Source organism: Anser cygnoides, chromosome 31, assembly GCF_040182565.1.
Source record: "Anser cygnoides isolate HZ-2024a breed goose chromosome 31, Taihu_goose_T2T_genome, whole genome shotgun sequence".
In the NCBI taxonomy this organism is placed as follows: Eukaryota; Metazoa; Chordata; class Aves; order Anseriformes; family Anatidae; genus Anser; species Anser cygnoides.
In genome coordinates, this window is record NC_089903.1 from 751,603 (window position 1) to 776,409 (window position 24,807).

General features: G+C 48.5%; 1 protein-coding gene across 1 annotated transcript; it reads right to left on the reverse strand.

Annotated features, from left to right (window-relative positions):
* Nucleotides 1–1,429: 1,429 nt before the first annotated feature.
* On the reverse strand, nt 1,430–19,580 carry LOC136787872 (serine/threonine-protein kinase PAK 1-like). The gene is made up of 7 exons (XM_066985257.1): nt 18,890–19,580; nt 15,342–15,459; nt 14,838–14,937; nt 12,897–13,093; nt 4,528–11,420; nt 2,914–3,051; nt 1,430–1,628 (listed from the first exon to the last, which is right to left on the reverse strand). Exons 1-5 carry the CDS (start codon nt 19,123–19,125, stop codon nt 11,187–11,189), a joined length of 885 nt encoding a protein of 294 aa, XP_066841358.1. The 5' UTR covers nt 19,126–19,580; the 3' UTR covers nt 1,430–1,628; nt 2,914–3,051; nt 4,528–11,186.
* Between the last annotated feature and the right edge of the window lie 5,227 nt (nt 19,581–24,807).

Genomic DNA, 24,807 nt, shown 5'->3' on the forward strand with positions numbered 1-24,807 from the left:
GCGCCCTGTAGTTGGGTCCCTATTGCCCCCTACGGCCCGAGGGCGGTGCCCCCAGTGCCTCCCAGTGCCCCTCCAAAGCCTTGCCAGTGCTCCCAGTACTCCCCAGTCTCTCCCAGCCCCTCCCTGTGTCTCCCCCAGTCCCTCCCAGTGGCCCCCAGTCTCTCCCAGGGCTTCCCAGTCTCTCCCAGTGCCCCCCCCTGCCTGGCCCAGTGCTTCCCAGTCTCTCCCAGCACCTCCCAGTGCCCCCCCAGCCTCTCCCAGTGCCCCCCCAATCTCTCCCAGTGTTTTCCCGTCTCTCCCAGTGCCCCCCCTGCCTGTCCCAGTACTTCCCAGACTCTCCCAGCGCTTCCCAGTGCCCTCTCAATCTCTCCCAGTTCCCCGCAGTCTCTCCCAGTGCTTCCCAGTCTCTCCCAGTTCCCCCTGCGGTCTCTCTCAGAGCCCCCCAGCACCTTCCAGTGCTCTCCCAGTGCCCCCCCCCGCCTGCCCCAGTGCTTCCCAGTCTCTCCCAGTGCTCCCCCAGGCCTTTCCCAGCGCTTCCCAGTGCCCCCCCCCAGTCTCCTAGTGCCCCCTGCAGTCTCTCCCAGTGCTTCCCAGTCTCTCCCAGTGCTTCCCAGTCTCTCCGAGCGCCCCCCCGCCCGTCCCCGTGCTTCCCAGTCTCTCCCAGTGCCCCCCCAGTCACTCCCAGTGCTTCCCAATCCCTCCCAGCACCCCCCCCAGTCTGTCCCAGTGCCTCCCCAGCGCCCTCCCAGCTCCCCCCGGCTCCCCCCAGCCCCTCCCAGCGCCACCCCCGCGTCTCGCCCAGTCCCTTCCCAGTCCCCCCCAGTTCCCGGACCCGGGGGGGGGGGGCCGGGGGGGGCCGTCCCGGTGCCGCGGGGCGGGGCGGGCCAGCGGGAGACAAAGGAGGAAACTTCGCCGGGAGCAGCGGAGCCGACGGGACCCCGGCCCCCCCCCGCCCCCCCCCGCGACCCCCCCGGTGCCCCTCGACCCCCCCCCGATTCCCTCCCCCCCCCCCCCCGCGCCGCCAGCGGGCCTGGGACGGCCGCCCCCCCCCGTCACCGGGACCCCCCCCCGGAGGATATTGGGGGACCCCCCCCTTAAAAAGGACCCCCCCGAAAAGGTCCCGGGACACCCCCCCCCCCCCGGGAAAGGAGCCCGGGACCCCCCCCCCCCCTTAAAAGGCCCCGGGACCCCCCTGGGATGCGGGGGGGGTGAGAGGGAGGCGGCGGCGGCTCGAGTGTGGGGTGAGTGCGGGGGGGGCACGGGGGGGGGCACGGGGACATGGGGGGGGCACGGGGGGGAAAAGGGGGGGGCACGGGGACATGGGGGGGCACGGGGACAAGGGGGGCACAGGGGGGGGTGAGGGGGATGGGGGGCACAAGGGGGGGCGGGGAGGTGGGGGTGTTAGCGCAGCAACCACATAACCACCAAGTGATTCTATGAGGGTGCTTTATTCAGCGCTGGAAGCCGGGGCTTCCTTGGTTAATCCGATCTTCTATTTCTTTAGCTAGTTGACCGCCGAAGAGGGTCGGGCTATTCTTGAATCCTTGAGGCAATCTTGTCCAGGTCAGTTGCATCTTCCGTCCGTTCCGTGGACTTTCCCATTCAAAAGCAAAGAGTTTTCTACTATCCTTGTCAATGGGTATGCAGAAGAAGGCATCTTTTAAATCAATTACCGTAAACCACTTATACTTCTCTTTTACAGATGTTAACAATGTATAAGGATTAGCCACCACCGGGTGAATATCTTTTGTTATTTCGTTTATTGCCCTAAGGTCCTGCACTAGCCTGTATTCCCCATTAGGTTTCTTTACTGGGAAAATTGGGGTGTTATATTCAGATTTGCATTCTTCCAGAATGTGGTAGCTAAGAAATTTATCTATAATCTTTACTATTCCTAGCCTAGCTTCTAGCTTCAACGGGTACTGTTTAATCCGTACCGGTCGGGCCCCTTCCTTAAGTTCAATTTTTACTGGCTGGGCTACTTTTGATTTTCCGGGCACGTCCGTTTCCCAAATCGTAGGCATTACTGCATTTTCTACCTCTTTTGGTATATGAGGAACAGCCTTCTCTTTAATCATTAAGATTTGTCCCACTTTTGATTCCGGGATTCTCATAATCAATTCTCCATCTTCAAACGTTATGGTAGCGTTTAGTTTAGTTAGCAAATCCCGTCCCAAAAGAGGAATAGGGCATTCTGGTACATATAAAAATTCACGCGTAATTTCTTTACAATTTCTTTACAAATTCTTTACAGCAGACGGATGAGTCGAGAGAGGCGGCAGAGAATCAAATTGCAAGCTTCTGCCTGCTGGCAGGAGAATTCCACCAGGTTTTCAGTGAAATAACTGAGGATTTCTCACAAGCTTGGTTCCATCACCTCTGCAGGAAGAGCTGTATCTGGCAAAATGTGTTCACGCCAAACTGCTGCAGTTAGTGCAAGACGTGCCCCTTCCAAAAAGCTTTGGGAACTCTCCCCCAGAAGGGAGACAACCAGAGCATTCGATAGCTGGAAGCCCTCCTGTTATCCAAATGGGAACAAGCATGGCCAGACCGCAACACCACAGCCAGATGTTAGGGTGAGCTGCGTGCAGAAGCCACGGGAATTAAGGGGCTCAGCAGTTGGCAGGCTCGGGGCACGGCAATTATTTGAGGTTGGTTACAGAACACGCTGCACAGCTGCTGCCAGTAGCAAGTACAGCACAAAAAGGAAAGTACTCTGTAAACGCTTCGGTATGGATTTGGGGTTTTTTGGTTGGTTCGTTTTGGGTTTTTTTGTTCGTTTCTTCATGGTAAATCATCTCTGCTGTGCTTGTGACTTCAGATGACGCAGTATTTAAGACCCCAAATGACATTTCTCCGCGTGCCTATTCTCACTCTAGAATGCTGAATTCCGTCCTGTTCCCCAGCACTTACCTGGAGCAGCTCTTTTGCAGAACCTCTTTTTTCCACGTCCATTTCAAGACAGCGATTTAAGAAGTCTCGGAATATGGGTGAAAGCTTTTCTGGATTCTGCAGTTCCGGAGTCCCGTTAGTAGCAATGAGATACAGGGCCTAAAGCAAAGCAAGCACCAAAGAAACAGGAGGTTACGAAGGTCAGACTCCAGCTGCGGTTCACAGAGGCACCCATTTTTCCTCTCCCTCCCCACAGTTCAATGGGGAAAAACAAAACCAAAACAAAAACCCTTATCAGGGTGACGAAGAAATGCTTAAGTTTCAGCAAAGAGAAGAGCTGCCGGCCTTATTTTTATGTGGATGGGATCCAATCCTTTCTTGCTTTACCCTCGTAATCTGGGTTTGGATCCTGCAGCCCTCTCAAGGGATTAAGAGGACAAAACCAGCAGTCCAGACTGTGTTTACATAGGGAAGTTGGCTGGCACAGCTCTGCCAGTGCTCGACTCCTGCAATAACTATATCCTCATGGGAAGGTACCCCTGAATAATCAGGAGGCTTTGTTCTCTCGATACTTTGCCCAACTGCACAAGGCCTCAAAAGTCAATACTCTAAAGATGCAGTTGGTCCCTTACAAAAGATGGCCAGTAGGTTCTCAAGCAGCACTTAACACCCTACAGAAACGAGTGGAGTCGTTTTGCTGCTGCTTGCGAATGAAGAATTTTCTAAGAATCAGGAAATTCAGAATTCATCCACTGCAAAATTTTATTCTTAAAAGAAAATCGCTAGATGCCTTTTAAAAGGAAACAGACATCTGGCAGAGGCCTTTTGAGCTCATCGCTCATCACATCTCAAGGTAGAGGTCTGATAGCCTGGGAACTGCAACAAGTTAAGTTAAATGAGAGCAAAGCACCCCGTTGCTTAGCCATCCTCATTTAACTCCACACCAACATTTTCCTTTCGCATTTCTTCACTGCTGCACTTCTCTCCCAAAATCACCTCCAGTCAAAGAGGCGGAAACAAGTTAAACAGAACTGTTCTAGATCCCTTCGTCCTGTTTAGCTTAGGAAAAAAAGCCATAAAACTGGCTTACACCAAGAACAGCCGCATTCTTACAAACTGACAGAATTTCCCCTTTCATTAAAGAATACGAAGGGAGAGACACCAGCAGGGGCAAAGCCTGACTAAAGGCTTGTTAAACCTGGAGCTTTACTGGGAGCATGCCAAGAAGAACAATGCACCAGCAAGAAAAAGCCCTGTTTGTAAAAGAGTAACGTGGTATTCTTCAAATTCAAGGACAGCTCTCTTCCCCACTCACAAGGATTTAAGAAGCCAGGCACTCTGGGGCCAGAAGGTGCCCCTGTCAGCCTCTCCAGAAGGGGGGGAATTATGGATGCACCACATGATTAACTCAGACCCTACCTGAAGGTCTGCAACAGGAAGAGCCTGTGCCCTCTGCCACCCAGAACCAGCCATGGCTTCTAACTTAAATGACCACAATCTTCTCACTACAGCATCCAAGGAGACGTGTAGCTGCATGTGATGAAACCACAGCGGAGGTTCACCTGCCTCCTCCAGAGCCTAGGTTAACCAGCAGGCTCAGCGAAGGCCTGAGGGCAAAAAAAGGCACTCGCTTACTCTCAGGGGGTTTTCATTGAGGTAGGGGGGTTCTCCTTCGATCATCTCGATGGCCATTATCCCCAGTGACCAGATGTCCACTTTGGGCCCGGAGGCTTTTCGTGTCACCACTTCAGGCGCCATCCAGTACGGGGTCCCCACCACGGTGCTGCGCTTGCTCTGTTCGGGAGCGATCTCGGCGCGGAAGCCAAAGTCAGCTGGAAAAGCAAAGCAGGAGGGAAGAAAAAGTTAGAAATCAGCAGGTTTCTCCAAAAACAACACGTACTGATGCCACAGCTGTGGTACAAGCTAGCCTGTTGCACTGCCTGCTACATTGCTGCTGCAAAGGAGGCCTGCTTTTGTGGTTAACAAGGTGTTCAGGAGTAAGCTTCTAAATCTGACTCGCTGAGGCCATCAACATCACAGAGCTGCTCACTTGTCGATGTGAAGGCTGGTGATCAGTAAAGAGCTGTACATGGATGCTGTGAAACGTGGCAGTGCAGCATTTTGCAGCTGTAATACACTGTGTAACACATGCTCTCAAGCCTGTTCCTGGGTCTGTGAAAACAGAAAGCAATGCCCAGTCTGTCCCCCCTCCACCCACACCCACCAGTATTATCTGGTCGTATTTTCAGTCCCAGAGATAATATTTCCCCAGAAGATGTACCATCTCTCAAACACGATTTGCTTTCTAGAGCAAATACTGTGTTCAGAATAAATTTAAGTTCCCTATTTGGTACTTATTATTTTCTTTGAGAAGACAGAAAGCTGGAGAGCCTTCCTGTGGAAATTGCTTGGCCCTGTCTTATTTGCATTTGACTTTCCAAAAGATCACAGAATCATAGAATCATAGAAAAATTAAGGTTGGAAAAGCCCTCCAAGATCACCTGGTCCAACCATCCCCCTACGAACAATGTCACCCACGAAACCACGTCCCCAAGCACCACGTCCAACCTTGCCTTGAACACCCCCAGGGACAGGGACTCCACCACCTCCCTGGGCAACGCGTCCCAGTGCCTGACCGCTCTTGCTGAGAAGAAAAGTCTCCTAATTGTTTTAATTGGTGAAGAGTAGCGCTCTTTGTTCAGTTCTTTGTTTTGATTGTTGAAGAGTAGGGGCATGACGTTTCCATTTTTCCACTCACCAGTGACATCGCCCGACTGCCAGGACTTCTCAACTGTGATGGAGAGAGGCTTGGCAACCCCATCAGCCAGTTCCCTCAGGACCCTGGGATTCATGTCATCAGGTCCCATAGACCTGGACCTGTTTACATTCAGCAGGTGGTCTCGAACCTGCTCTGCACTTACAGTCGGTGGGACTTTGCTCCCCCAGCCTCCACCTACGGGTTCAGGGAAACGAAAGACTTGGGAAGCCCATCTACCAGCGCAGACGGAGGCAAAGAAGTTGCTGAGTACCTCAGCCTTCTCCGTGTCTGTCGTTACCAATTACTCAGCTACAGAAACTCACTCCTAATATAAGAAATTAGCCACCTCTAATCGCTTACACACTACCATTTTCACCCCTCAGTTTATTTTCACAAGTGTTAAAGGCGCATGGTGGCCCCTGGGGACTCCTCCTGTCAGCCCAGCGCAGCAGCCCGAAGGGTGCTGGGTGGTTGCACCCAGTCCTGGGTAGTTGCCCACGTACAACTTTTCAGGTCTTTTTCAAGAACACCATTTTTTAAGCATCGTGCATTTGAAAAATCTCATCTGTAGGAAGCCTGTAGGAAGATAAATAGGAAAAAGCTGAGATGAGGGTGACTTTTCACATCCATTTGGGATATTGTTCTCTGCTGGGAGCACGTGTGCTCATGCCTAGAAGCAGAAGACCTGGGTTGAAGGCACCAGCATTAACTCATGTAAAAAAAAATCATCACCAACCACTTCTGCCTTCTTGGGCCCATCCGGAAAAACATCAACTCAACCTTTCATGACAGATGCATCAGGATGACACATTCCCGAAGGAAGGAACCATCAGCTTGAAAACCATAAACCCCACCTTCACAGCTTATCTGCCCCGTTTTGTAAGGAGCAGACGGATGAGTCGAGAGTTCCCTTAAGGACAGCAAAAACCCCAGCCAGGGCAGGGGACAACCTGAGATGCCCTGAACACCAAGTAAAGGATGAGGAAAACCAGTCCGTGGCTCTTCTGGAGACTAGCTTCAGGTTGTCACAGACAACTGATGAACCTGGTGACAAGTTTCACCAGCCCAGGTGCCTTGTGATGAGTTTCACCAGCCCAGATGCCTTGCTGCTGTGCAAACCTGTGAGGGTTTAGAGAAAAAACATCTGTTAGCAGTCATCAGTGCTCCACTGAGATGATAATTTATAATCCAGGTCCTTGCAGACTGTAACACAGTGGGACTGTGTGAAAGCAGGACAAAGAGATTTAGGGCAATAATGTGCTGGGAAGGGGAGCTGTTCTCCTGAAACCCAACTATAAAGGAATGTAAGGTGTTTCTGACCCAGCTACAAATACCCTCTCCTTCCAGGATGATGCTGATTTGAGGCAAGATAAGCTCAGCAGAGAATACAGATCAGCCTTTAAGGGCTACTTGACATGTCAGCCTCCTTTAATTGAATCCTACACCTAGGACATGATGAGTAACCGCGGGAGCAGTTCACAGAGAACTGAATTACTGCTGAAGATCTTAAACCAGGCACATTTAAATAAGCCATTTTAGAAAAATGAAGGGAAAAGACACTTTCAAAACCTCCCCTTTTCGGCAAGCAATGTTACGAAGACTTGGTCCTTGCCTAAGGTGCATCCAAACACCTACTTCAGAGGCCGTGCTCAACTAGACTCTCCCCTGCTACTCCTGTGTAACTTTCTTACAAAAGATGCAGCATATTTGGGGATGCCATTGGAGGAAAAGCTCGTTTTTATGGATAGAGGTAACAGCTCATTACCAGCTTACAAGAAGTATAATCACCAATTTTCATCCCCGGATGGCGAAGGAGGAACTCTCGCAGTTGCTCCACTGGTCAGTGGAGGAGAACACGTCTTGATGGACCGGTGAGATGATGTGATGTGGACAAGATCTGTCCTCTGTGTGCTCTGGCTCCTCAAAAGCTGCCTCAGGACCTGTCTGATCTGCTCTTCCATGGAGAGCAGCTGCGTTTAGCAGTGTCTCACACAGTTCCACCTACAGCAAGACTTCTTCAGGCCAAAGGACAACCACCACCAGCAGGTCTGGCTCCTCCAAACTGCTCCTACACATACCCTGGGATTCACTGCAATGGGGGCTTGACAGCACAAGCCAGGTTTCTACATTCACTTTCTGGCAAAAAAAAATGCAGGCTTTCAGAGCTTCCATGATACCCCAGTCCCTCAGGGATGAAGGCTTGAGGTCACTCTTTGGACTTCACTACCAACGTACAATTTTGAGTCGTCTTCTTAGTGTATGAATGCAGAGGCCCCAGCACATCTGAACCCCTTTACATTATACAGTCACGAGTTACCTCCCCAAAACCCCTTGGAATGAATGTGTTTAACTGCAGAGAGGCAAATATCATCTTCTGTGTTTGAAAGACTGAACAAGAAAGTATTTTTCTTCTCCCCTGAGCCTGAACTGTCCTACAACAAGACCCCGCAGCTTAACCTTTTAGCTCTAATGGGGATGAGAAGATTGCCTTGGGAGTGATAACAATTAAATTCATTGAAACTGATTGTCTGAAGAAAATAACCCTGATGCGTGCAGGCGGAGAGAGCCTTTGCACAGACAGCAAGTGCTTTGTCGTGCAGCACTTTGTTCAGCCACTGGTGGCTGCTGGGCAGAAGAGTGTTTGCTTCAGTAGTTCACAATAAGGACGTGGAAGGAGGCCTCCAGGCCTCAGTTGGGTGGAGGAAGAGACTACGATGCTCACAAACAAAACCACGCCAAGCACTGCTTGCTGTAAAAACTCTGCTCCAGCAAGGGCATCAGCGTGCTCAGCTTTCTGACATGTTGGGCTGCTGATGTAAAACATCACAAGGAAGCATTGCCTGGGTGAAGATCTCTGGTCCTTCCTGCAACACGTGGAATCCTCCCTCCTCCACATCCCCATCCCATGTCCCTGCAGGTCAGGATGTCTGTCCCAGGTGATTGAAATTCGCTGATTCAGCCAAAAACTGTTGAGAAATAACAGGCAGGCAGCACAGCCAGCCTCTTAGGAAACAAGGCAAACGCAAGTTTTCACACGGAGCCAACATGGTCACAGCCCACCATGGTTCAAAAAGGGTCTCTACGTGCTCCTAAGACCTGGTGAAGAACAGACCATGGTTTAACCTAAGTCTAGCTATGATGCGTGATACCAACAGTCTTGTAGGGAAGTCACACATCACAGGAACCACCAGTGGCTCAATGCAGAAGGTATTTCTGCTGTGTTACGCCCCCTGAACATCACTTGGGTAGGAGGGAGAAGTGCTCAGGGAAGTGCCAGCTGGCTGTGGTTGCTCAAGAGTGCTGAACCTCTGGAGATGAATGTTTTTGGTAGGATAGCAGTAGCCTGATGCACCCCAAGGTGGGAGGTCCCTGACTTGCTGTAGCCATGCCCTGCTTCTTTTGCCCCTGTGGAAAGCCACTGCACATTTTGAGATAGCAGGAGCACGAACAGCCTTGTGCCTCCCAGAACTTAACATCAGTGCATGCAGGAGTCTTGCCAAATTAGACATGATGGACATAGCGATGCAAGCAAGCAGGGCAAGTGCCCTTAGAAATACCCAGTGACTTTAGGTGGGTTACTTAACAGCTTCATGAAGATGAGGAGCAAATGGATCCCGACCGCACATGCATCTTTGCCAAAGCTCACAGTTGCCCAAAGTAACATTGCAACCTCCAAACTACCCACACTGATCCATTAACACCAGGAAAGCTAGGTAGACCTAGCTAAATAACAGAGATTAAGCTCTACAGCCACCAGCACACCTCAAAATCCTTGTAATTAAATATTGTTATTTGTCCTACTTAGAGAGAAGTTATTCCACAGCTTTTATAATGCTATTGATTGCTTGTAGCATGGCCAAGCAGCTGTCCTATTTCTCACTTTGTTATTTTATTGCTAGCACTGAAATAAAATCACTATTTATTTGTACTTCAGCAGGGACAAAGGACCTCGGAAACCTGTTGTGTTGGGCACTGCGTGAGCAAGGCTAAGAGAGGTTCCCTGCCACGGGCAATTTACAGGCTGGTTATATGATGAGACGTCAATGAACGGGTAGGAGCAGCAGGAACTGATGATAAAAGCCAGTTGCCTTGGTCACAGAGGTGAGTCAAAGCCACAAGCTCAACCTCAGCACCTGGCATCTCAAAATGAAAGCTGGAGCAGGAATGAGACAGAAAGTGGGGAAAATTTAATGCGATTTGGAAAAGTGAAGACCTCAGGAACATAAACCTCTTTGGGCATAAATTTAAGGAGTGTTTTGTGACCACATCTGCAGTCTCCAACTGGAGACAAACCCTCCAGCAAGGCAGAGAGAATCAAGGCAGCTTTAGTGATAATGTTTCCCTTCTTCTCATGAGCTTTACAGTTCAGGGTTAGAGGAATAACTCTACTTTGACAACACATCACCACTACAAGACTCAGATCTCCATACTTCCCTGCTGTCAAATAACAAAACTCAGCTTCCACATAACCAATACTGGCACAGCTTTGCTTGTGTTGATGGAGAAATGGGTCAAGTTCACCAAAGGGAAATCACCCTAAGTCCCCCAGGATTTCTGAGCACCAGAAGGGATCAACCACCCAATCTGAACACACTTCACAGGTGGAAAAATCCGAGGCCAAAAGGTAAAGGCAGGCAGAAATGCTGCAGTCCCAATGTTCTCCTGCCCCAAGGGACACAGCACTGCTGCTCTCTGATACTCTGGAGTTGGCAAGTCCAGGAGAAAAAGTCAGCTTTCATCTACTGCCATTCTTTCTGCCGCTGATTAATGCTTCTTTAGAGTCTCAGAAAGGCAGCAGCACTCCCAAAGCTGAACCCAGTAAACAAACTAAAGGAAAGAAAGGAACACCAAAAAAGAGACAACTGTCTCACAGGTGAGGTCTGAGGGCCCCATCATCACAGATTTATTTTACAAAGAGCTGAAGCACATTTTCCACCCCCGTGGGAGGTCTGACAAAAGGAAACACATGAACACTCCTCATCTGTGTTGGTAAAAAGCCTGGCAGCTTCGTCCTTCACTTTCACCAGGAGTCCAGACAAAGACACCAGGTTTTCAGTGAAATAACTGAGGATTTCTCACAAGCTTGGTTCCATCACCTCTGCAGGAAGAGCTGTATCTGGCAAAATGTGTTCACGCCAAACTGCTGCAGTTAGTGCAAGACGTGCCCCTTCCAAAAAGCTTTGGGAACTCTCCCCCAGAAGGGAGACAACCAGAGCATTCGATAGCTGGAAGCCCTCCTGTTATCCAAATGGGAACAAGCATGGCCAGACCGCAACACCACAGCCAGATGTTAGGGTGAGCTGCGTGCAGAAGCCACGGGAATTAAGGGGCTCAGCAGTTGGCAGGCTCGGGGCACGGCAATTATTTGAGGTTGGTTACAGAACACGCTGCACAGCTGCTGCCAGTAGCAAGTACAGCACAAAAAGGAAAGTACTCTGTAAACGCTTCGGTATGGATTTGGGGTTTTTTGGTTGGTTCGTTTTGGGTTTTTTTGTTCGTTTCTTCATGGTAAATCATCTCTGCTGTGCTTGTGACTTCAGATGACGCAGTATTTAAGACCCCAAATGACATTTCTCCGCGTGCCTATTCTCACTCTAGAATGCTGAATTCCGTCCTGTTCCCCAGCACTTACCTGGAGCAGCTCTTTTGCAGAACCTCTTTTTTCCACGTCCATTTCAAGACAGCGATTTAAGAAGTCTCGGAATATGGGTGAAAGCTTTTCTGGATTCTGCAGTTCCGGAGTCCCGTTAGTAGCAATGAGATACAGGGCCTAAAGCAAAGCAAGCACCAAAGAAACAGGAGGTTACGAAGGTCAGACTCCAGCTGCGGTTCACAGAGGCACCCATTTTTCCTCTCCCTCCCCACAGTTCAATGGGGAAAAACAAAACCAAAACAAAAACCCTTATCAGGGTGACGAAGAAATGCTTAAGTTTCAGCAAAGAGAAGAGCTGCCGGCCTTATTTTTATGTGGATGGGATCCAATCCTTTCTTGCTTTACCCTCGTAATCTGGGTTTGGATCCTGCAGCCCTCTCAAGGGATTAAGAGGACAAAACCAGCAGTCCAGACTGTGTTTACATAGGGAAGTTGGCTGGCACAGCTCTGCCAGTGCTCGACTCCTGCAATAACTATATCCTCATGGGAAGGTACCCCTGAATAATCAGGAGGCTTTGTTCTCTCGATACTTTGCCCAACTGCACAAGGCCTCAAAAGTCAATACTCTAAAGATGCAGTTGGTCCCTTACAAAAGATGGCCAGTAGGTTCTCAAGCAGCACTTAACACCCTACAGAAACGAGTGGAGTCGTTTTGCTGCTGCTTGCGAATGAAGAATTTTCTAAGAATCAGGAAATTCAGAATTCATCCACTGCAAAATTTTATTCTTAAAAGAAAATCGCTAGATGCCTTTTAAAAGGAAACAGACATCTGGCAGAGGCCTTTTGAGCTCATTGCTCATCACATCTCAAGGTAGAGGTCTGATAGCCTGGGAACTGCAACAAGTTAAGTTAAATGAGAGCAAAGCACCCCGTTGCTTAGCCATCCTCATTTAACTCCACACCAACATTTTCCTTTCGCATTTCTTCACTGCTGCACTTCTCTCCCAAAATCACCTCCAGTCAAAGAGGCGGAAACAAGTTAAACAGAACTGTTCTAGATCCCTTCGTCCTGTTTAGCTTAGGAAAAAAAGCCATAAAACTGGCTTACACCAAGAACAGCCGCATTCTTACAAACTGACAGAATTTCCCCTTTCATTAAAGAATACGAAGGGAGAGACACCAGCAGGGGCAAAGCCTGACTAAAGGCTTGTTAAACCTGGAGCTTTACTGGGAGCATGCCAAGAAGAACAATGCACCAGCAAGAAAAAGCCCTGTTTGTAAAAGAGTAATGTGGTATTCTTCGAATTCAAGGACAGCTCTCTTCCCCACTCACAAGGATTTAAGAAGCCAGGCACTCTGGGGCCAGAAGGTGCCCCTGTCAGCCTCTCCAGAAGGGGGGGAATTATGGATGCACCACAGGATTAACTCAGACCCTACCTGAAGGTCTGCAACAGGAAGAGCCTGTGCCCTCTGCCACCCAGAACCAGCCATGGCTTCTAACTTAAATGACCACAATCTTCTCACTACAGCATCCAAGGAGACGTGTAGCTGCATGTGATGAAACCACAGCGGAGGTTCACCTGCCTCCTCCAGAGCCTAGGTTAACCAGCAGGCTCAGCGAAGGCCTGAGGGCAAAAAAAGGCACTCGCTTACTCTCAGGGGGTTTTCATTGAGGTAGGGGGGTTCTCCTTCGATCATCTCGATGGCCATTATCCCCAGTGACCAGATGTCCACTTTGGGCCCGGAGGCTTTTCGTGTCACCACTTCAGGCGCCATCCAGTACGGGGTCCCCACCACGGTGCTGCGCTTGCTCTGTTCGGGAGCGATCTCGGCGCGGAAGCCAAAGTCAGCTGGAAAAGCAAAGAAGGAGGGAAGAAAAAGTTAGAAATCAGCAGGTTTCTCCAAAAACAACACGTACTGATGCCACAGCTGTGGTACAAGCTAGCCTGTTGCACTGCCTGCTACATTGCTGCTGCAAAGGAGGCCTGCTTTTGTGGTTAACAAGGTGTTCAGGAGTAAGCTTCTAAATCTGACTCGCTGAGGCCATCAACATCACAGAGCTGCTCACTTGTCGATGTGAAGGCTGGTGATCAGTAAAGAGCTGTACATGGATGCTGTGAAACGTGGCACTGCAGCATTTTGCAGCTGTAATACACTGTGTAACACATGCTCTCAAGCCTGTTCCTGGGTCTGTGAAAACAGAAAGCAATGCCCAGTCTGTCCCCCCTCCACCCACACCCACCAGTATTATCTGGTCGTATTTTCAGTCCCAGAGATAATATTTCCCCAGAAGATGTACCATCTCTCAAACACGATTTGCTTTCTAGAGCAAATACTGTGTTCAGAATAAATTTAAGTTCCCTATTTGGTACTTATTATTTTCTTTGAGAAGACAGAAAGCTGGAGAGCCTTCCTGTGGAAATTGCTTGGCCCTGTCTTATTTGCATTTGACTTTCCAAAAGATCACAGAATCATAGAATCACAGAAAAATTAAGGTTGGAAAAGCCCTCCAAGATCACCTGGTCCAACCATCCCCCTACGAACAATGTCACCCACGGAACCACGTCCCCAAGCACCACGTCCAACCTTGCCTTGAACACCCCCAGGGACAGGGACTCCACCACCTCCCTGGGCAACGCGTCCCAGTGCCTGACCGCTCTTGCTGAGAAGAAAAGTCTCCTAATTGTTTTAATTGGTGAAGAGTAGCGCTCTTTGTTCAGTTCTTTGTTTTGATTGTTGAAGAGTAGGGGCATGACGTTTCCATTTTTCCACTCACCAGTGACATCGCCCGACTGCCAGGACTTTTCAACTGTGATGGAGAGAGGCTTGGCAACCCCATCAGCCAGTTCCCTCAGGACCCTGGGATTCATGTCATCAGGTCCCATAGACCTGGACCTGTTTACATTCAGCAGGTGGTCTCGAACCTGCTCTGCACTTACAGTCGGTGGGACTTTGCTCCCCCAGCCTCCACCTACGGGTTCAGGGAAATGAAAGACTTGGGAAGCCCATCTACCAGCGCAGACGGAGGCAAAGAAGTTGCTGAGTACCTCAGCCTTCTCCGTGTCTGTCGTTACCAATTACTCAGCTATAGAAACTCACTCCTAATATAAGAAATTAGACACCTCTAATCGCTTACACACTACTACACACTGGGTTTGTAAGATTAAATGCTTTCTAGCTGAACAGATTGCAACTTCCCCTCCACCCACCTCCATCACCCAAGTACCTGCAGTATTTTCAAGACTCGACGGATCACAAACGGAGAAAGGCTTGTCACCCTCCACCTAAAAACCCAGCTTTCTAGACCGGAGGTGCATTAAAATCCTGTTACTTCACACAACACAAACAGATGGCCCAAGGCTAAATGAACACCAAATCTCATTGCACGTCTGTTAGCAGTTCACAGGGATTTATGCTTGCCAATCTCCATTGAAACAGATGCCACAAAAATACCTACTGCAGCATTTCTACACACCCTCCACCACCACAGCACCAAGCATCTCAAGCACCCATCTCCCCACCAGGCCTGTCCCGTAGCAGGGAAGAAGCCTGGGTTGATAACTAAAGTCACCACCAGCGCTCTTCCCCTCATACTTAGTTTGACGGAGCCGTCCATGCCCAGCAGGATGTTGTCACTCTTGATGTCTCTGTGAATAACTTGGTTCGAGTGGAGGAATTCCAGAGCCTGGAGACACTGAAAAAAGAAAGGACGAGGTTCTTACTGTGCATTAAGTACATTTAGCCAGCTATGGACTCTAACAATGTGCATTTTGAGTAGCACGGGCTTAGCTTTTTAGAGCCTTTTCTATATCCAGTATGTGCAGGGCTACAGAGACATCCCCACTGGGACCAGCAGGAGGACAGGTTAGCCCTGAAGAAAACAGGCGTAACCGCAAGGATTCCAGCCCCATTTTGCAGTCCTCACTCTAGGGTGAAAGCTAACAGGAGCATGCCACCACCTCCCCAGTGAAATCCATCCTCTGAGAAGATGACTGCAGCAGTAGAGAAGCTGTAGACAGCTCCTCCAGCAGAATACATCAGAGAAAGCCCTGTCCCCTTCCTCCTCACAGCTCGCCCAGGCTGTGGGTGCAGCTTTACCTCTCGGCACACAGCTGCGATTTGTCCTTCGTCCATGCAGGTCTCTGTCACAACATCTGTTAGGGAGCCTCCTGCCAAGTACTCCATGACGACCCAGAGCTCTTCTCCTACAAGGTAGCTGAAGTGCCAAAAACAGCTTTTAGAACAAGCAAATATGAGCATGTCACCGTTTCCTGAGTCAGAACGCACTGGGTTTTAAAGCTATCTTAGAAGTGCAGGGAAACATGAGGCTTGAACAGAATATTGAAATGTACTGGGGCACCAGGTACTCATGGCAACTTCTGTGTGTTGGAGGATCTGACCACAACCTGAAAGAGCAGACAAAGGGTGAGTGCAGAAAGCTGAGGAGAAAACAGGGCTGAGGTGATGGAAGAGCAGGTTCAAAGTTTCCTGCCCACAAAAGCAAGGCTGATTTCTTCTGCCATGGGAAGGGCCCAGGCTAAGAAAGAGACAAGCTCACGATTCCTTCCAACACTGGGAGAGAGAGGAAAGAGATACCAGGAAAGGACGGGGTCCAAGCATGCATCCCTAAACAGCTGGTGCACAGCATGATTTTTCAAGGGCTCTTGCACTGAAAAAGGTGGCTGTGGGCTGTTCTGACACCACTGGCATCCTCCTACCCGAAGCAACGGCCTACCCTTGCCCAGGCACACGGACAGTCCTGGGTGGTTGCCCACGTACAACTTTTCAGGTCTTTTTCAAGAACACCATTTTTTAAGCATCGTGCATTTGAAAAATCTCATCTGTAGGAAGCCTGTAGGAAGATAAATAGGAAAAAGCTGAGATGAGGGTGACTTTTCACATCCATTTGGGATATTGTTCTCTGCTGGGAGCACGTGTGCTCATGCCTAGAAGCAGAAGACCTGGGTTGAAGGCACCAGCATTAACTCATGTAAAAAAAAATCATCACCAACCACTTCTGCCTTCTTGGGCCCATCCAGAAAAAAATCAACACAACCTTTCACAACAGATGCATCAGGATGACACATTCCCGAAGGAAGGAACCATCAGCTTGAAAACCATAAACCCCACCTTCACAGCTTATCTGCCCCGTTTGGAAAGGAGCAGACGGATGAGTCGAGAGAGGCGGCAGAGAATCAAATTGCAAGCTTCTGCCTGCTGGCAGGAGAATTCATCAAGAAGTCGACACATACAAGCTGGGAGTTGGGGTTACTGGGAAGCGCAGTTCCGTAACAGTGGCTATCACCTAAAATGAGGGTTTGTGGGGTTTGTTAGGTTAACGAGGGTTCCTCTTCCAAAAGAAACCCCGAGGCAGAACTTTGCTCTGCCTCACGCTGGGCATCCTCTAACTTTAGGTGCCTACATTTAGAAACAGGTCTCTGAGGGCCTCTTTCACACGGGAGAAAAACACAGGCAGGACCAGAAGGTAATTCAGCACAAGTGGCTGCTTGTCTGTGCAGGGTCACTGTCTTCAGATACGCATGCTTCTACACTCAGCAATAAAAGTACAGCTGAGTTAGGGCTTAAGCTTCCCAGCACACCTTTGTGCCACACAGGGCAGCAGAGAACTGCCTGAATCCTAAATGCCCCATTTGCACGGTGGTGTTTGGGGGCCTGTGAGCCAGCCAGACCTCTTAACATCTAGTAAGACCTCGTAACTACTAGGAAGTAGGTAAGAGAGGTAAAGGCAGGTAAGAGACACTGGAAACCCTTGCATAAGGCCAGGAGCTGAGGCAGAGGGATGGGAGGGCTGGTTTATACTGGTGAGCATCTTGCAGCTTCCAGTAGGTACTCAGAAGGGGGGGAGTACCTGTCTGCACTGTCAAAAAAGAACCACAAAAAAGGAAACAGGTCCCACAGCGGCCAGCACATCCTTCCTTCTGTGACAGCAGTAGGTGGAAGCCAGCAAGCAGCGCTCAAACACCAGCTTCACTCAGCACTCAGGAAACCAGCAGGCACATTAGGGCAGGCAGGAGGGATGCAGCTGCCCAGCAGCAAGATCCTGCGCTTGCAAAGCCCCACAATAGGCACAAGAACCCCCAGCGTTCACCCTCGTTGCTGTTCTGTCCATTTGCTGCACTCGAACAAAAGCTAATCCCCCTGAAAAAGCTTAGTGAGAGAAAGTCGAGGACAAAAGAAGCGGCTCTTGTTGCTGGAAGTTTAAACAAGACAGCAGGACGTGCAGCTACCCTACAGCTGGGATGTATTGGCTAGACAAGGCATGTGCATGTACACGGGGATGTTCTCTCTAAAGGAAGAACATGCATCTCAAACAGTTTTCCCAAAACAAAGCCTCTGATCAGCCTGGAGAAATACACACTTTCAGCCCACATGCAATCCTTAAATGTTCTTTTCTGCTTTGCTCATTTTGCACAGGTAATTTCTGCCGTTTCTAAGAGTGCCCAGCACCACTTTCCCTGCACAAACGCACCCCTTCCTCAAAATTTCACCAGCAGGCTTTGTCCTTTCGGTAAGGCAGCTCTTTACATCCGTACTTATAACATGGAACACAGCACCATATAAATTCAGCACCACAGTGGATGCTGCAGCATGAGAAGTACTTTTTTTAGCTAGGACATCAGAGGAAGATGTTAAGGCAACAGTTGATAGGCTTTTGATATCCATGCAGAGCAAGCGAGTGTCCAAATTCTCTCTCTCCGATTCCCAGAAGAGATTCTGGGTCACATCCCTCCGTTCCACCTTCAGAAGATGAGCTGCCAAGATTAAAGTCTGAAGCTCACCCATCTAGGCACAGTTTTCCCTACAAAAAGCCAAACTTGTAGTTAATCAAGACTGCTTGTTTCTGACGAGGGCAGCAGGCTGGAAACCCTGCTGCAGCTCCACTGCAACTAGCTTGAGCATAAGGTGAATGATTCAGGCTTGCAGGGATTCAAGGAGTCATCCCACATGGATGTAACGCATCTAAGCATGTGTCCAGGTCCACAAAACCCAGCTCCAAGCAAGGAATAAGCCCGTTCTCTCTATCTCCCAAAGGGTTATTCCACTCTGTGCCACCTCTCCTTTCCTCCCTTACACACACCCACAAGAAAGCAGCCTCGCTTAGTTATGTGTCACGCATCCTTCAGCCTTACCACTGCTATGCTACAACACAGAAAACCTCAGTGGACAGCCACAGGGACACGATTACCATCTGAACATTGAAGGGTTACTCCTCTGCAAGCAGAACGTTAGTATTGCTCAGGGAGGAGGAAAGAAGAGGAAGAGGAAAACAAATAACACAGTTCAAGGGATTCCCATTTCTCCTGTAGCATCAGGAAGGAAATGGCTTGTCGGGTGAAATTTGGTAGAGCGCCTTGGAAAATGGGGTCCTGACAGCATGCTGCTAATGCCATTGCTGTCAGCATCTCTAAAGAGAGCCTAAATACTCCATTAATACCAATTCAGACACTTGTTTCTCCTAGGATATAGATGGAGACCACTAAGCGACCCACACCCCAACCTTGCCACATCCATTAAGCAATGCAAGATCGTCCTAGATCTACATTGAGCTGAGATGGATCACTTAAGACAGTGGCAAGGAAGTGTTTTCCAGAGCCCCTCGGTGAACCCTTCAAATCACGACGTACCTGTCCAAGTAGTTGACGATGTTGGGGTTTTTGTTTTCCCTCATTACCAGGATTTCATTGATAATCACTTCTTTCTTGGGCTGCTGCTGCAAATTCATCTGTTTGGTTGCAACCTGCAGGGAAGGAAATGCAAGAAGTAGAGCATTACTACAAGAGTCCCCTAGAAACCTGCCAGCACCAACGTCAATCATTTTAATCCCCCATTGAAATAAAGGGGAAAGCCACTTATTCATCATCGGTTACTCAGCAATTTAGCAATTCCTGCAGCCAGTCCATTTCTACTCTGGCTGATGCCAAAAAGGACAAGGGGAATTACTGTTTTCATACTGGATCTTTACATCACTGCTGGACAGCCAACTCTACATTTTTTTTGCAAGAAAGAAGTGATACCTTTACTCTAGTATGGACTGGTACATCAAAGACTTCTTATTCCTTAAATGATTCTTATTAACTTTATTTTGAATCAGAAAGGAGAAAAAGGGATTTTATTCAAAGGATGAAGTGTGGATACAGACAGAAACAAGCCCCAACACAGCTGCAGCCTCCCTCATAGGTGGGCTCCTGCTGTGGACACCAGCAGTTCATTATCTCCCACACCCAGGCTGGATCCACAAAACTCATCTTGAGTCAGGGGAGAGAGATGTGCCAGGCTGGTTCCCTGCTCTGAGGAGTGCTCCTCACTTCAGTATAAAGCTCTCCTTTCCTCTCAAAGAGCCAAAAGGGACGAGTCTGTCCTTGTCCAGGATGGCTTGGCAAACAATCACATTTACTACTACATCATAACCTGTGAACACCTTCCAGAGAGCACCAGTTTTAATCCAATCTACTCCAATCCAATCTTATCCATGTAACAGTCATCTCCACTGCAACTAAATCATCAATCTAATGTCAACAAACTCGAATTTCCTCAGCCTTTCCTATCGCTTGGCCAACTCTCTTAAGATGTAAGGGTTGAAGAAAAGCAGAAGTCATTGAGAGATGTCATTGTGTGTGAGACTGTCTGCCCTGGACACCTGATCCCAACTGCTTTTGACCAGAAGCAGGATGCAGTTGCATAAACAAAGGTGCCACCTGAGACGTCCAGGATATTTGAGATAGTTATGCAGGGCTAGTGGAGAGGACACAGGATTTGTTAAAGACTGGTGTCCTTTGGGAACAGCAGCAGGAGGCCAGCTGAAGCATCACAAAGGGCATGAACACCCCAAATAAACCACACCTGTGGGAAACCCAAAAGATTTTGTGTCTCCTTCTCCCCATCCTCCTCCCCTAGAGTCTGCAAAAGGGAGGAGAAGCTGACACTTTCTCTTAACCTTTGCCAGTGCATTAGCCCTGATTCCCATCCTCAGGGGATGAAGCTCTTCTGGGTTGTAGGAGACTGAAATTGGACTAATGCTAAAAGCTGCTGAGCTGGCATGAGCTGAGTAGGGATTGAATTCTCACTCCAGTAACCCCACCAGCCAAAGGGATCTGATTTACTTGCCCTCAGCACCTGCTAATCAACAGTGCACTTACAACAAGTTTGCCAAAAAAAAAGGGAAAAAAAAGATACAACTTCCCCAAAGGAGACATGTTACATCAAACAGATAGCTTGATACCAAACCTCAGGTCTTGGCTTCCTTCTTCCCTACGGGAAATGTTAAGTCTTAATAAAAGTTTATACAAAACTGCACAGACTGCCAGGAAAACCCATGTGAAAACCATTTCACGTATGGAATATTTTCCACTGATTGCCACACAATACTTCAAGAAACCAGTTGTTTTTTTCAAAGAACCTCCTTTCAAACAAGCCTCTTACCTGGAACGAGAGGCGGACTGTTTTCCACTGATCTCCCCAGAGTACAGGTAATATGAAGAGGGCTGTGATAGAGAAGCCCAGGACAAGAAAAGTCCCAATCTGGGGAGATACAAAGGACATTAATAAGCTTTGGCATTTCTGCATAGGGTGTGCAATCTAGTTGCCTAACAGGCTTCTTTAATCAGCTTGGACTCAATACATTCGGGATGCACAAGCTTGGCTGTGCCACTTCATAGACAAAGAGATCTAATGGGACTAAAACCAGACCCACAGTGCTATAAATTGGATTTTCTGCATGGCAAAACTGATTTTACAAGTTAAGTACCTAACCTGAGTCAGCCCTCAAGGCTCCCTCTCTAGTCACGGGAGAAAGAGAGGAATTTACAGAGGTGATCCATTTCCACTTGCTTTATGATAAGGGATGCCTCTCTCTGTCTGTTGATGCAGATGGAGCCTAGATGAACAACTATCGTTAAATTCTGTAGTTGGCTGAACTCAGAAACACCAAGTTAAACCCAAAAGAGACATCAGCACAGCTTCCTTATGCTGAGTTGCTTTGGAAGAGGCTTCAGCAACTGCAAACATTTCTGTAGTTCAGAAATAAGAATTTGATCTTTAACTAAAAAAAAGCGAAGGGGTAGCTCATTCTGTGCTGTGGCTTCTTGCCCAGGTTGGTACCAAGCAGTTATGATGGCAGGCTCTTCTTGGAACCTTATTTGCCTGCTGAGAACTAAACACGAGTAGAAATTGGACCAAGGCCCTAACCAGTCTTCAGGGAGATCCTACAGATCAGCATCCTAATAATCAGTCCCTAATCTCTTCCACATAGGGATGCAGCGTTGGTGTTTTCCACAAATTGCTCTACAGCTTTCTGGATCTTCTGGAAGCCCATTTTTGATAGTAAAATTGATCGTTTCCACTGTGTAAATGAAGAAACAGAGGATCGAGTATTTTGACATTCAACTATTCCACTCCACTGCAAGATTTGCAATCTTATTACGCTTTCCCCTAAGCTTCATGGCTCTTTTTTTAAAAGCCTCACCTGGCTTTCAAGAAGTTCTTAAGAAAGGTGGTTTCTAAAGCATCATTTTGCAGCAACAGCTCTCTGAGGAGTTGTTTCTATGCCTTCCAAACTCCACGTGGCTTTTCCAAAACCACCCCAAGACGAAAAGACACGGGGCACCAGAATGCCTTGGAAAAGCCAGGTTTCTGTTCTGCAGAGGAAGCGGCCACTGTTTTTAAAGCTGTTGGGTCCTGCTACAGGGACTTACGCTGTGCTCCTCATGGAAACTTTGCCTTTGTCTACATGCAACCACATGTAGACATGTTAAATGCAGACATCCTCACCTCAGTGAGTCACCACGGGCTCCTTTTAGAGCCAGTGGGGAAAAAGGTACTTTAGGTGTGATTCATCTCATCTCAATTTAAGTGTCTATGACCAGCTGGATGATTTGCATCCTCAGAGGGTTCATTTCCCTCATCTGACTGCACAGGGAGCTTGGGGTGATTAGCTCACTTGGAGATATCATTAGTATGGATATTTAAAGCCTCCTAAGATTAACCTCCTCCCTCTCTCCTATGATCTAAGCTGTTTTGCACGCAGGGAAACACCACAGGCTGATGGTTTAAAGCATGGTTAGGGTTACCAGAAAACCCTCTCTCCACCTTGTGACTCCAGTGCAGGTACAGCTGCTGACCTTCTGCAAGCAAACACATCGCTAGGACCTGGGAAAGCAAGAAGAGATTATTTGCATCCTGGTACAAAATGACAAAATGAGGCATTTCTAGAATTATTTTTGTATAGGGAAGTCACTTTACTCTAGGCCTTTCTGCACAATGGCAAGGCAGGACAGGTGGATGGAGAGAAGCGGTTATTGCTACAGTAAATACATTCCTGAAATGGCCAAGCACTCACCAAAACTGCCTTGTAGGGTCAAAACCTCCTCATGGGTGACAGATAGTTGAGCATTTTGGGGTACACACTTTGTGACTGCACTCTGATAGATAGAATATGGCCTGGGCCAGCAGCCATGACATGAAAAATAGAGCAGCAACCTTACTTTTTTTCTATGTATTTGTTGTCACTAAAGGCACATCATCCATGGGGGACAGCTCAGGGAATAAAAGTCTCAAAAAAAAACAAAAACACAAAACAAACAAACAAACAGAGCAGAGAGCAAAGGAAGGCACACAGTGACAGTAATTGCAAGAAATGCAAGAAATGCACGTCTCAGAACATGGAAAACTGCCTTGGAGATTCAAAACCTCTGGTTTGTATTAGGTTAATTTTTAATCCCCAGCTGTGGCCCTATGGCTGGTGTGTTCCTTTCCCTGCTGGCAGGTTGGAGCCCTTGGGGATCAGGGTCCCTTAAGGACAGCAAAAACCCCAGCCAGGGCAGGGGACAACCTGAGATGCCCTGAACACCAAGTAAAGGATGAGGAAAACCAGTCCGTGGCTCTTCTGGAGACTAGCTTCAGGTTGTCACAGACAACTGATGAACCTGGTGACAAGTTTCACCAGCCCAGGTGCCTTGTGATGAGTTTCACCAGCCCAGATGCCTTGCTGCTGTGCAAACCTGTGAGGGTTTAGAGAAAAAACATCTGTTAGCAGTCATCAGTGCTCCACTGAGATGATAATTTATAATCCAGGTCCTTGCAGACTGTAACACAGTGGGACTGTGTGAAAGCAGGACAAAGAGATTTAGGGCAATAATGTGCTGGGAAGGGGAGCTGTTCTCCTGAAACCCAACTATAAAGGAATGTAAGGTGTTTCTGACCCAGCTACAAATACCCTCTCCTTCCAGGATGATGCTGATTTGAGGCAAGATAAGCTCAGCAGAGAATACAGATCAGCCTTTAAGGGCTACTTGACATGTCAGCCTCCTTTAATTGAATCCTACACCTAGGACATGATGAGTAACCGCGGGAGCAGTTCACAGAGAACTGAATTACTGCTGAAGATCTTAAACCAGGCACATTTAAATAAGCCATTTTAGAAAAATGAAGGGAAAAGACACTTTCAAAATCTCCCCTTTTCGGCAAGCAATGTTACGAAGACTTGGTCCTTGCCTAAGGTGCATCCAAACACCTACTTCAGAGGCCGTGCTCAACTAGACTCTCCCCTGCTACTCCTGTGTAACTTTCTTACAAAAGATGCAGCATATTTGGGGATGCCATTGGAGGAAAAGCTCGTTTTTATGGATAGAGGTAACAGCTCATTACCAGCTTACAAGAAGTATAATCACCAATTTTCATCCCCGGATGGTGAAGGAGGAACTCTCGCAGTTGCTCCACTGGTCAGTGGAGGAGAACACGTCTTGATGGACCGGTGAGATGATGTGATGTGGACAAGATCTGTCCTCTGTGTGCTCTGGCTCCTCAAAAGCTGCCTCAGGACCTGTCTGATCTGCTCTTCCATGGAGAGCAGCTGCGTTTAGCAGTGTCTCACACAGTTCCACCTACAGCAAGACTTCTTCAGGCCAAAGGACAACCACCACCAGCAGGTCTGGCTCCTCCAAACTGCTCCTACACATACCCTGGGATTCACTGCAATGGGGGCTTGACAGCACAAGCCAGGTTTCTACATTCACTTTCTGGCAAAAAAAAATGCAGGCTTTCAGAGCTTCCATGATACCCCAGTCCCTCAGGGATGAAGGCTTGAGGTCACTCTTTGGACTTCACTACCAACGTACAATTTTGAGTCGTCTTCTTAGTGTATGAATGCAGAGGCCCCAGCACATCTGAACCCCTTTACATTATACAGTCACGAGTTACCTCCCCAAAACCCCTTGGAATGAATGTGTTTAACTGCAGAGAGGCAAATATCATCTTCTGTGTTTGAAAGACTGAACAAGAAAGTATTTTTCTTCTCCCCTGAGCCTGAACTGTCCTACAACAAGACCCCGCAGCTTAACCTTTTAGCTCTAATGGGGATGAGAAGATTGCCTTGGGAGTGATAACAATTAAATTCATTGAAACTGATTGTCTGAAGAAAATAACCCTGATGCGTGCAGGCGGAGAGAGCCTTTGCACAGACAGCAAGTGCTTTGTCGTGCAGCACTTTGTTCAGCCACTGGTGGCTGCTGGGCAGAAGAGTGTTTGCTTCAGTAGTTCACAATAAGGA